The sequence below is a fragment of the Asterias amurensis genome, chromosome 6 (genome assembly GCF_032118995.1).
Source record: "Asterias amurensis chromosome 6, ASM3211899v1".
In the NCBI taxonomy this organism is placed as follows: domain Eukaryota; kingdom Metazoa; phylum Echinodermata; class Asteroidea; order Forcipulatida; family Asteriidae; genus Asterias; species Asterias amurensis.
The window spans coordinates 6,457,328-6,470,785 of NC_092653.1; the positions used below are offsets into that span (position 1 = coordinate 6,457,328).

The 13,458-nt window shown below is 39.1% G+C and overlaps 1 protein-coding gene across 2 annotated transcripts in view; it reads left to right on the forward strand.

The window, feature by feature from the left end:
• Nucleotides 1–12,934, forward strand: part of LOC139938290 (small G protein signaling modulator 1-like) — a 55,364-nt gene extending 42,430 nt beyond the window's left edge. For both annotated transcript variants that reach the window (XM_071933706.1, XM_071933707.1), the window contains 9 exons: nt 273–406; nt 1,088–1,156; nt 1,638–2,360; nt 2,986–3,193; nt 3,724–3,833; nt 6,262–6,358; nt 7,264–7,431; nt 7,960–8,082; nt 8,498–12,934. In XM_071933706.1, coding sequence (XP_071789807.1) covers nt 273–406; nt 1,088–1,156; nt 1,638–2,360; nt 2,986–3,193; nt 3,724–3,833; nt 6,262–6,358; nt 7,264–7,431; nt 7,960–8,048 — 1,598 coding nt within the window. In that variant the 3' untranslated portion in view covers nt 8,049–8,082; nt 8,498–12,934. The remainder of the gene's footprint in view (nt 1–272; nt 407–1,087; nt 1,157–1,637; nt 2,361–2,985; nt 3,194–3,723; nt 3,834–6,261; nt 6,359–7,263; nt 7,432–7,959; nt 8,083–8,497) is intronic.
• The last annotated feature ends 524 nt before the right edge of the window (nt 12,935–13,458 follow it).

Consider the following 13,458-nt stretch of genomic DNA (forward strand, 5'->3'; position numbering starts at 1 on the left):
CAATTCAGCTCTTAGCTGCGAGTAAGGATGATTAGCCCCCCAAACTGTTATTATTATTATACATCGTGTGTCAGATCTGTGTATAGGAAGAGTTTTCACATAGAGGGACCAGTTTCCATTGGTCACCGCTCCATTTTCAGGAATTTTCACTATTGTCAATTCTTCCCTTTTATCACGATGACATATCCACTAATTTTCTGTGTTTCATTATTCAGGGAATGGAACTCTTAATTGTGTTTCTTATCGTGACTTTTTATTTGCCTGTACCATAGGGCTAGCCCACTGTCGACATCTGCGCACGGTACGTACTCATTTATCCGGTTTGGTGGACGCTAACGTGATTGGTTTGGATGCATCAGAGAGCCTGACTGCCGAGAAATGGGCATCGTTCATGGAGGCTGGAAAGGTGAGTCATAAGGCCAAATAAAAAAAAACATGTTTATCGATCTGCCTATTTTTTTTTTTTTTTTTTTTTTTTTTACAAAATGGCTGGCTGACACATTTTTAAAGACAACCGTTTTTTTTTTTTTTCAAACTTGACTCGTTTTTCGTCTGAGATCGTTAAAACATATTCTTTTCTTTTTTCCCGTTTTAAACAAAAATGGGGAAAAAAGGATGCGTCCATTGAGGGTTGCTTGTTTGTTTGTCAGTTTGTTATTCTGTTTGTTTAGATGATCTTCCCTTGAAGGGAACTCGGCAAAGTCCCACTAGGTGTTATAAACGCCAAGCTAGCAACAACATTCTCTCTCATAAAAAACATTGGTTTATTGTCTATGATAATGGGTTCAGTGGAAGAACGTTCCCAAGAGATGGTCCAGCATATGTAAAAGAATGGTCTCCGAAGTGTGTTTAGAATGAGGGATGTTGAGGCCCATGTTTGTAGAGCAAAGCCAGCCTGTTGAAACACTGTATAACAAATAAATTAATAAAATAAAAACATGACGGAGCACAAAAAAGCCAGTGGTGGTCACCACCAAACAGCGCCCTCTAGATTACACTAACCTTCTAAATACAGTACATGTACTTTGTAAAGATCCAATTGTGTTGAAACTGAAGTGGTTTTATTTTTGTTCTTTTATTATTGTAGGAGGTTAATGAAGATGAGGTGATGCAGTTGGTTTACTTTGGAGGAGTGGCTCATAACATCAGAAAAGAGGTGAGAACAATTTGTCACTCCACACCTCAAACGGGTGTGTGATTAGAGGCATGTGCTTTAGGCTACAAGCGAATAGTTTGGCTACTCTGGCCAGAAAGTTTTTTCTAAGGTTTTTGTAATTGGTTTGGTTGTGCCGTAATGACGTAGCTGTTTCAATCGTATTCGAGTTTGGTCAAGCGGAGTTTCAAGATTCTGCAATTAATAAGTTGACACAACTTTTTCAGATTCCACTTCATTCCACGAAATATATTAAGTAATTCATCTGTTTTTTTTAGCTGTTTCAACCAAATCTGAATTTTGTCGGGCAGAGTTTGAAGATGCTGGAATTATTCAACTGACACAAATTTTACAGAATTAACTTTATTTGTTTTAATTTGGTAATTTATTTTTTATTTTTCCATTTACAATAATTATAAAACCTTGAAGTCTCAAACAAGCAATTAAAACATTGATGCTAATAACATGTCCTTTTTCTTTTTAGGTGTGGCCATACATGTTGGGACATTACAAGTTCGGAGCAACAGAAGATGAGCGAAGATCAGTCGACGCAAACACACGTATGACCTATGAGCAGATCGTTGCTGAGTGGATGGCTGTCGAGGCCATCATCAAACAACGAGACAGAGACAACCAAGCCGCAAAACTCTCATCGGAGAACAGCTCGGAGGGACAGATCCCCCTGCAAGGTCACGACCCAAGTCTCGACAGCGAGGTCTTCGAGCTGGAAGAAGACAACGATGAGTATTTAGAAGCGGGCGAGGTGCGGTCGAGCACGGAGGACATGTCTCAGGAGCAGAGGGAGATAATAAAGCGGGAGGACTACGTTGTCATCGAGTGCCAGAGTCCCGACAAGGAGACGGTTGGGTCACACTCGTCGCTGAAACACAAACAGAGTGACACCTCGACGGACGAAGGGATGGGAGCGAGTATCGCTAGCTCCTCCAGCGTTCAGTCGAGGGATGGACTGAAGCATCGGAGCACGACGTGCAGCGAGACAGACGTTGGGCAGGAAGGCGACCAGGAGGCTGAGGACGCTGGTGGGGTGAGAGTGGAACTGTGCAATGGTGACGAGGCATCTGGTGTCGATGAGAGTAAACATGAGGACACGATGAAGAAGGATATTATCTCTAGCACGCTGAATAGTCATCTGACGGCAGAGGGGATGGTTGTATCTCCGGCTTCGTCTAATGGAGGAGTGTACACGGTAAGACAGCTTTCATAGGTCCTGCTTTATAGACCTATCTATCGCAAGGTCACAGCCCAAGTTTTTGCCGACTGGAAAAAGGCATAATTGAATTTAGGAAACAAAGCAACCAATCATGGGAGATACTTTATTTAATTGAAAGTTTGCAAAATTTGTTGAATTTGGTTAACACGATTAAATGTTTTGCTATCATTCGATCATCCATGCCAAGCAGCTGGATTTGTTTATCAACAATGGAAAAGGTCTATACCTTGTACAGTATGTATGGATTCAGTGTTCTCCAAGTTATAGGTTGATGCTTGGCGTGAGGGGAAGGAGGGGCTAGACACCATGCCTTTACTGTGTGGGGTTCGGCCACCAGATGCTGTTTTCACAATTGCGCTTTGGGGCATCATGAACCATTTTGGGGCATTATTAAAACCATAGGCCCTTTTGGTTGTCTTACCAGAATAAAGTTACCAGCCAAATTACCTTGTCATGTATACAATTTGTGATTGGTATCCTGCTCATTACTGCTAAGCAGAGAGTTGTTATTAAGCAATATTTCCTTGCTTAAGCAGCGCCATGAGCTTTGGCCCCATTTGCAAACAGCTTATTCTATATTTGTCTCTTTTTTTGAAACCAGACGGAGCTGTTGGATACATTCAGTCTGAATCTACACCGTGTGGATAAGGATGTCCAGCGCTGCGATCGTAACTATCACTACTTCAACGACACCAACCTGGAGAAGCTGCGGAATATCATGTGCAGCTACGTCTGGGAGCATCTGGATGTTGGATACGTACAGGGAATGTGCGATCTGGTGGCACCGCTGCTGGTCATTATTGACGATGGTGAGGTCTTGTCCCTTCGTCCTTTATATCCCAACTTTAAAATATCTGCATGCTCTCGTTTAAAGGCACTGGACGCTTTTGGTAGTTCCTCAAAATTACTCAAAACTTTCTTGGTAACAAGCAATAGAGCTGTTGATGGTATAAAGTTTGTGAGAAACAGCTCCCTCTGAAGTAATGTAGTTCTTGAGAAAGAAGTAATTTCTCACCCAAGTATTAAATGACTTCAGGCCTGAAGCCTTTTATTAGACATGTGAAAGCACACAACTTGTGTAACAAGTGTCTTTCTCTTTCAGTATTCTCTTGCAACTTTGATGACCAATTGAGTCCAAGTTTTCAACGATTTGTTATTTTATGCATATGTTTGGATACATCAAGTGAGAACACTGGTCTTTGACAATTACCAAAGATGTTGAGTGCCTCATCAAATCTACTTATTTCTGAAACCCTACATGTAGCTGTGGCCTGGTCTTTTACTCCACTTTCTCGTTTGCAAGTCTGAAAACTTGTTTTGTGATTTGTCACTTTTCTAGAAGCGAAGACGTACAGCTGTTTCTGTGAGTTGATGAAGAGGATGAGTAAGAACTTCCCCCACGGTGGGGCAATGGATACACACTTTGCAAACATGAGGTCGCTCATACAGGTAGGTGCAGGCATGATTCCTCTTTCTTGAGTCAGATTTCCGATTTTTTTGTCTTTGGAAAAATCTGAATAACTGTGCTTAAAGGAACACGTTGCCTTTGATCGGTCGAGTTGGTCTTTGAAAAGCGTTTGTAACCGTTTTTTATAAAATGCATATGGGTAGAAAGATGTTGTAAAAGTAGAATACAATGATCCACACAAACATGCCTCGAAATTGCGTGGTTTTCCTTTAACCTTGTCGACTAACACGTCGGCCATTTATGGGGGTCAAAATTTTGACTCCCATAAATGGCGGACCATGTTAGTTCGCACAGTAGAAGGAAAACCACGCAATTTCGAGGCAAACTTGTGTGGATCATTGTATTCTACTTTTAAAACATCTTTCCAACCATATGCATTTTATAAAAAACGGTTACAAATGCTTTTGTTTTGACCAACTCGTCCGATCCAAGGCAACGTGTTCCTTTAAATAGCCTGAAAAATCTATTAGAGCTTACACCATTTGTATGAGTAGGTCAGGCCTTGTACTTGGTAAAATATTCCCGCTTTTTCCAGGGATCAAATACTATGCCTGAGTAGGTGCTTGACTCCATTTGGGGATTGGGCTCATTAAAGTTGAGGTATTTCGCCCTGCATTTTACAAAACTTTATGTACTGCATAAGTCCACGTGCGCATTATTTATTGCAAATGTTATGTAATGCAAGATTATCTTGCAAAAAGTTAAATGAACTCAGCGACTGGTTCGATTCCCATCTCAGATCAGAGCCTTGTGCATGGGTTTTTGTTGTCCTTTCAGACATTGGCTCAGTCGTTTCTCCCCTGCCTTTCACATCTGTTACCCTCATTGCAATAATCACAGACCGGAGCTTATTTATTTGTTTTAACCCTCAAATTACTCAGAAGCACTCAGGCAGGGTCTGACAACTGTGTCTAAAGACCAACAGGTTTAAGGATTCCTTTTTTGCCTAGTGCTACTTTTTTAACAGTAGATGGTCAAGATAATTTGGGGCATTTTAAATGTGTTGTATATTCATGCGTAATTTTGTCATTTTTAATTTGTGTTTTTATATGCCCATTTCTTTTATTAATTCTCCTTGTACACAGGGGGAACAAAAAAAATCATTTTTTTTGTCATGACAAATATTGTGAATCTTTAAATCTTTTATCTTTGAATTGCATTGTGGATATTGTTTTTAATTGCTACTTTATTGTATTTTGTTTCTATGCTGTCCACATAACTGACATTTCTTCCTCATTTCTTGTCTTTTATATTTTGCTTGTATATATTTTGCTTATGGGTTACAGTGCTCATTAAGGGTCCTTTGGCTTCATTACCGATACTGATACTTAACATTTAATTACACAGGTGTCCTTGTATAATTGGTTTTCCTCGTGTTTGTAAAGTGAACCTTTCATAATAGTCTTCTCTCTATAGGTTTAGTCAGGTCTACTGTACTCGGTACTTTCTTTTTACCGCTCCTCGATTTCATAATCAGAAAGGTAACACACAATTAGGTAGTAATTAGGTAGTATTTAAAGGCAGTGGACACTATTGGTAATTACTCAAAATAATGATTAGCATAAAACCTTACTTGGTAACGAGTAATGGGGAGAGCTGGGTAGTATAAAACATTGTGAGAAACGGCTCTCTCTGAAGTGGAGTAGTTTTCGAGAAAGAAGTAATTTTCCACGAATTTGATTTCGAGACCTCAAGTTTAGAATTTGAGGTCTCGAAATCGAGCATCTGAAAGCACACAACTTCGTGTGACAAGGGTGTTTTTTTCTTTCATAGTTATCTTGCAACTCCGACGACCAATCGAGCTCAAATTTTCACAGGTTTGTTATTGTATGCATATGTTGAGATACAGCAAATGAGAAGACTGGTCTTTGACATTTACCAATAGTGTCCACTGGCTTTAATAAGAAGGACAGTTCTTTTCAGAACAAAAGTAGTCTCCCTTTCGGAAATCTACTCTCCATGCTTACAGTAAACTACGAAGCATGGCAAGTTCTCAAAGAACAAATCTGCATAGCATAGTAGATACACATGCCGTTACGGCAAACTGTTTATACAATTGTTACCAATACCGTTAAATGTATGTCATTCTTCTTAATCAGAGATACAAATTTCATGATTAATTCTGTTTAGCTTTTGGCTAATTTGTTATTTTATGTGTAACTATGTTATTTTTTACTCTTTGTTGTTTTTCTTGATTGTGATGATTCTTATGCTGTTGTAGATTTTTGTAATGCGCTTTTGAACATTTTATGGTGTAATGCGCACAATAAATGTTTTTTAAATTTTTTTTTATTCATAGTTATGTAATGTAAATAACATAATTTCCACTTCTATTTCTTTCATTCAATGACTTGTAACGCAGTCACAACATTGTGGGATAATTTGATTGTTTGATATTATGATCCCTAGATTCTCGACTCTGAGATCTTTGAGTTGATGCATCAGAACGGTGACTACACTCATTTCTATTTCTGCTATCGGTGGTTCTTACTGGACTTCAAAAGAGGTAAGTTTTTTAAAAGTTGTCCTAAATCGTTTAAAGGCAGTTGACACTATTGGTAATTACTCAAAATAATTATTAGCTTAAAACCTTACTTGGTAATGAGTAATGGGGAGAGGTTGACAGTATAAAACAGTGTGAGAATTGGCTCCCTCTGAAGTAACGTAGTTTTCTAGAAATAAGTAACTTTCCACGAATTTGATTTCGAGACCTCAGATTTAGATTTTGAGGTCCCAAAATCAAGCATCTGAAAGCACACAACTGCGTGTGTCAAGGGTGTTTTTTCTTCCATGATTATCTCGTAACTTTGTCGATAAATCGAGTTCAAAATTTCATCAGAGGTTTGTTATTTTGTGCATATGTTGCTTTGACAATTACCAATAGTGACCAGTGTCTTGAAACTAAATGATCTGTCTGCAGCGCCTGCAAAACACTGCTGCCAGACTAGTCTCTCTCACCAGTAAATATACCTGCATTATATTACTCCTTTATTAAGAATTTCCACTGGCTGCCAGAATTCAGTACAACCTTTGCCTAATCGTTAACAAAGTCCTACACAACAATGCTCCAGAATACCTCATCATCAACCTCATCCACTCATACACCTCAGCGTAAATCAGACTGTGTTTGAATGAACTCATGGCAATGCAAAGGTCATGAGTTTAAATCCCAATCGAGTGATTTGCCTGGGGTTTTCTTCTTACAGAAATCAGGAAAGTACTGATTATACAATACTTAACCCACACCTGTGACGTCATGCTATTGTTAAATCGCTCCATTATTTTGCACGCCCTCGGGCCATTCTTACCCACGAATGGCGCGCACCTCGGGCATTATCCTATACTTAATACACATCAGTGTAAGGGCAAAAAACAAATTACACAAGATTCTTGTCTGTTTTTTTTTATCAGAGCTTGTGTATGACGACACGTTTGTGGTATGGGAGACCATCTGGGCTGCCAAGCACTGTGCTTCCAGGGATTTTGTACTCTTCATTGCATTGGCGCTGGTGGAATACTACAGAGATATCATTCTGGATAATAACATGGACTTCACAGACATCATCAAGTTCTTCAACGGTAAACAGGAGTTATTAATATTTCTTGTTGATGTTTGGCAAAAAATGTTTTGGATTTCCTGCCTTTTTTTCATTTCATTTTCATTTTATTGGAATCACATTTCGTGGCCCACAGGCCAAACTGCACATGATTTACAATAATTAAATACTAAAAATATTATTATTATTATTATTATTATTATTATTATTATTATAGAAGTTTATGGTAGTAGTTAATAAGAAGGCGGTTCTTTTTAGAACTGAGAAGTCTCCCAAGTTCCCAAAAATCTACTCAGGGGAAGCAGAATACTAAACAAGATACATTGTACATTGATATCTCACCATGCAATGCCTCAAATCACATGTGTTCCTGATCTGGTTAGGGACAGAAAGGTGATAAGTTTGTCTTTTTGTGTATTTCTGGGTCACTTGCCCTGTTATCTTTAGGGTGTTGTTTCGAATAGACATTTTAATGTTTTCTGCTTTTTATCGTATTAACTACCTTTGGTACACGAGAGACGGTAATTCAGTATTTTTATTCCCAATTCAGAGATGGCAGAGAGGCATGACGCCAAGGCAATACTCAAAGTGGCTCGTGAGTTAGTGTACAGAGTCCAGACGCTGATTGAGAACAAGTAAAGAAGAAAAATAAAAATACAGCACCTAGTGACAAGTAAGTTTCCAACTATTGATCTGTTTCCAACTGTCAATAGCAGTCAAGGATTTCAAACGATGTGTAATAGAACTAAGCCTAGGCGGCTAGTAAAATTAACTACTCGACTAGTCGTGGCTCAAACAGTCTCATTGTGTATTGTGTCATCGTGCGTTGTGTTTTGTGTGATCGCGTTGTGTTCAGCGTTTCGCGGAATCTTCGATTTATTTTTCGTTCGGTTTTATTAGCGCTGTAAAAATGTAACTGTGTAATCGGATGATCGGTCGGTTAACCATGTAACCGTCAAAGGCTTAGACAGTTTGAAGCGTTGGAAACAAATAATACAATATGATAAATGTATAGTTTGTTTGGATACATCTTTGTTATTAAGACATTTTTGTGCTAATCATTTCCCATTGTTTTTCTTCTCTTGTAGGTTTGTGTGTTTGTGCTCAACAAAGACTTGAGCCCTGACTACTCGCCACCCACCCCTCCAGTCCTCAAACTACCTCCATCCCAAGTCTTCTTCTTGTCCAACCTTTCTTCTTTATCATCTATTCACTACTTCGTTTCACCTGGCTCACCTTCAACCTCCCCTGGAATTTTTGTTCCTCCTGCAGCCGATTTCACAAAACTTAACGCAACTGCATAAGTCCACTTGCTCAATGTTTATCGCAAGTGGACTTACGCAGTTGCATAAAGTTTCATGAAATCTGTTGCAGTTCTTTACACTTCTGAATCCCCATCTCACTTGTATCCTTCCCGCTGTCTGACCTTTGATCCCGACCCCCTTCCTGTTTTCCTTAACCCTTATCCTCCCCCTTCCTCAGTTAGAGCACTACACAGTCACTTCAGCGCATAGTCGTCACATTCTGTAGTCAGCAATATTTGCAGAGATAGTCTTACTGCCATCACTCCCGGATCCCCTAGTCAGGTCACGTACCCTTGAACCCCCCAAGTACTAAACTGTAAAAAGTGTATTTACTAAATGTTATAGTTTCATAATGTGTTGATGAATTTGTATATAGATTGTAAAACGGTCATATTATGTTGTATATTAACAATAATTCTAAAAAAAGTGCAACGGAAAGAAATGTATATGTGTTCATGTGATTACAATGTGATTTAAACATTTAAACAAACAAGTACTTAATTTAATTTATTATTAGGATGTCTAAACAAGATGTATAAAAGTTATATAATGTTATCTAGCGAGGTTGATACAGTCTTGTTGTTATATGCAAGTGATAGGTACTTATGAAATGGTGTTTTCCATAGTGTAGAAAAGATTCAACACATGATTTGTTTTGCCCGTAAAGAAGTTTGAGTCCCTTTCACATTTGACAAATTTCCTACTGAAACACTCGAGGTCTGGGCTCAATTTCATACAGCTGTTTTTCTTTGCTAAGCAAAAATTGAGTTGGGCATTTTGCTGTTAACCTGTTTCTGCTAAGCAATAATATTCTGTGCTTAGAAAGTTTTTGCGCTGACAGGCTTTATGAAATTGGGGCCCGATGAATAAGTGATAGGTATTTTGAAACTACCGGTAGAACTACCGTGAATCTAGTTTGACAAATCATGTGTAGTATCTTTTGAGGGCAGGCCAGTAGTGCGTCTGTTTCGGAGACACAACAACTACAGGGAGATTCTGTGTAGAGAAGATATAATGAGTGTATAATGATCTAAATTATGAAATAACTGCATGGGAGAAAAAAAAAGAAACAAAGATACCATGGGTATAATAAAAGCCAGTTCCAAAGAATCTTCACGTGAAGGTAACTTTAAAAAAAAATCTCTACATGTGCTTTTATGATCTTGCCAGCACCAAAAATATTTGGTAGAAACATTGGCAGTTCATTCAAGTAGAGAATTAATAAGCATTGGATGAAACTTTGCATGGTGGGACTATAATCATGTAAGGTTTGCCGTAGCACCGTGTGTAAATCTCTTTGAGTTGGAAGAGATGTACCCGCTGCCAAAACATAGGATTCGAACTGCCTCTAAGCTACCGGGCAACCACGGTAGTCTAGTTGGTAAGACACTGCTCTAGAATTGCAAGGGTCGTGGGTTCGAATCCCACCCGAGTAATATGCCTGTGATAATTTTTTCACAGGACTCGGGGATACAGAGTATACAGTGCTAACACACATTGGTGTATGGGTTAAAAGTTGTGTTGGTTCAGAGAAGAACCATTGGTTGAAAACAGTTTTGATCAGTTTGTATTAGACGGGGGCTCAACTACAACGTTATACATCAAAGAACCGGTGGTTGATAACTGTAGTCAACCACCAAGAACTGGTGGTTGACCGGCAGAACCAACACTACTTAAAAGAGATTTAATGGTGCTACTGCAAACCTCACCTATTGAAGAGTGTGATGATTGCACGTCCGGGTTACGCACTACGCAGGAATATTTGGTAATGTATACCAAGAAAAATTATAAGAATTTATGTTGTTAATTATAGCTTTGGGAATGTTGATCAAGGCCATGTAGGAATTAGCGACTACAGCTACGGCTTGATATCCGTGTCAACATGTGTTGAAGTATAGTCATTCCTTAGCAGCAACCTTAGCATCAGCCATAGCCGTAGACGCCAATTCGGATATGGCCTCGTTGACATCTGAAGTTTCCAAGTTATATCACTAATTTATAACAAGGTTTACTGTACTATAGAAAAACCAAACCCAAATGTTGTAATTCCAAGTATGAGAGTGTAAAAAGATACCAAGAAGTACACTGTATGTATAAATGCCCCCCTCCCCTGCATGTATAGCTAATAATGTGTTCAGTAATACTACTTTAAAAATCAAGGGGCCTCTTTCCAAACTTTCGGCTGCGGCTTGGGGAGCTCTTATCAGCCATTTTGGAATTTGGATGTTGCTTCAGTATGGCTGTTAGCCAAAGCTGTAGCCAGAGGTTTGGGAAAGACCAGGGGTGCGTTTTGGTGGTCGTAACCAATAACTGTTTCGGTTGAACTTGCCATCGGTTAACCACTGGCCAGTGACCGAAACAGTTATTGGTTACGCTTGCCAAAACACACTCTAGGGGAAACTGTTGTTGTTACACTACTGAAGTAAACTCGATGTTGAAGTATTGTGTATTCAAAATGTCCTCTAGTTACATTGATGTGCAGTTACTAGAAGTCATCGTCATGAAGTGGTATTCATTGTATGTAAAGATAAATAAGAATTGAACTAAACTTAAGCTGAGTGGCTCATACCTCGCATGAAAGGCAAAGGGGTGGAACATTTTTTCTAAAGATCGTCGGTTAAAAATTCATATCAGATGTTTTGCATCCTCATTGCATGACAGCCCATATTTTAAAGGTATGTTCATACCTTCTGCTGGTGGCCATTAAGTAGACAGTGGTACCGTACCAAATATTTGTGCTAAGCAATTGTTGACAGGGGACCAGTCAATGGCGGTATGTTGCTTGTTAATTTGGCTGGTAAACTAACTCGGCTAGGCACTGTGTTTCATATGTTTTGCCCCGGGTTAAGGCCGAGTCACACTGCAGCGGTAACATGAACGATAACGATCACGACGCAAAGAGAACGCATTGTATTGGTTGAATTGCTCCACGCAGAATACGCACATGCTCATTCAACCAACGGAATGCATTTTCTTTGCGTAGTTATCGTTAGCGTTCTCGTTATCGCTGCCCTGGGACCAGGCCTTTAGGCCTGTTTCTTTGTAGTCTTTAGCGCTACCCTATGGGCTTTGGTTATAGTGCAATTATAACAGAACCCTGCGTGAAGCACAGTCATGAACTTGGGCACTGATGCTTGGCACTTGTAAGGGCACTTAAAGATGACCTTAAGGGCACCTCAAAGGGAGTGTAAATATGAACATTATAATTAAGGGGCTCCGAGGCAATGGCCAGGGGGCATGGAGGCAATTGTTGTTGCCCTGAAGTGTCGGGCATGGAATGTTTTGGAAGAAGACATTGGCTGGTCTTGTGGCCTATTGCCAAAGACTATGGGGTTAAGGAATGAATGGGGTTGGGGTTGGGGTGAATGATTGATAGTTCAATCTCATTGATATTTGCATTCAAGTGAGGTATGAACCACTATTTATTAAATAAACAGTAGTAATGGTTACTAAAACAATAAGGTAGACAAAAATAACTTCTAAATCGTCATTCCTCGGATTGCAACACAGATTTAAGATATAAACATTCCTCTTTTCTTAAAAATTAATTTTTCTCATTTTTTTTGGGACAACGATTAAGCAAGATTTAGAAAAATGTCAGGAGGCGACCATTTTTTTGTGGTCCCCTGTATACCAGTAATGCACTGGTTATCAATACATAAAAGGCACCAGTCCATTTTCGCTGCAGCCCCAGCCAGATTCTGCACGAGTATTTTTGATGGGTGTACAATGTACTCCTCAAAAGCATGTTGAGTTCAGTCAAGCAAAAACCTGGCGTATCATCAACCCACATAGAGTGATGTTTAGTTCTCTATATTTAGAAATATATAAATGCATATTTAAGTATTTTTTTGATGGAACGATGAGACAGCTTGTAGGTTTTATTTTAGTGTTTTTATTGTATGTTTTTTATTTTGTTGGTATTCATATAATATAATATGTCAGGTGTTAAAGTAGAGAGGCCAAAACACTTCACTAGAAAAATGACAAACTTATAGATAAGTTGCAATAGACGCCATCTTTACGGGCAAATTGCATTTAAGCTTGCAGGCGCGTCAAGCGCTCAGTTTATTAACGCAACCACGCTGCTTACTAACCAATCAGGCAACGAGTTTTGTGAATTCTGCGCGTGCTGCACGCCGTTCTCGCGCAAAACACATGGCTATGTGTTCCAAATTGCCCGTAAAGATGGCCGATTTACGTCATGTGGGAACTATCTATTCCAACCAAATTTGTTCACATTTTTTCATTCCTGGAAACGGATCGTTGTTCATCCAAAGATATTTATACAAGTAATATGCCTGTGATTTTTTCTCTCAGAACTCGGTGTATATGGGTAAATAAACCAAAATGAAAATTCTGTATCCTCAATGCAATTTTAACATCTATTACATTCAAAGATTGTTAAATATGGTCCTTGTTTAATTAATTCAATTTACTGACAAGAACCAGAGATGAGTCTTGGGTTCCCTTCACACGATGTTTCCTCGCATGTTTTGGTTAAAACTTAAGCTAGCGGAAGATTTCCTCATAGGTTCGGCCCTCAAACAAAATATAGCAATGTTTGACAAGATTTTGACAAGGAACCTTGGACACTCCAAAAACTGTTGTCCTTTCACACGAGATACAATTTGTATAAATCCCACAACCTTGCTATAATTTAGCAAGGGATCCTTGCTAAATTGCTCTTGTGTGAAAGGGGCATCACTTGTCCTTGAAAGGGTTGTTATCACATAGGACCATTT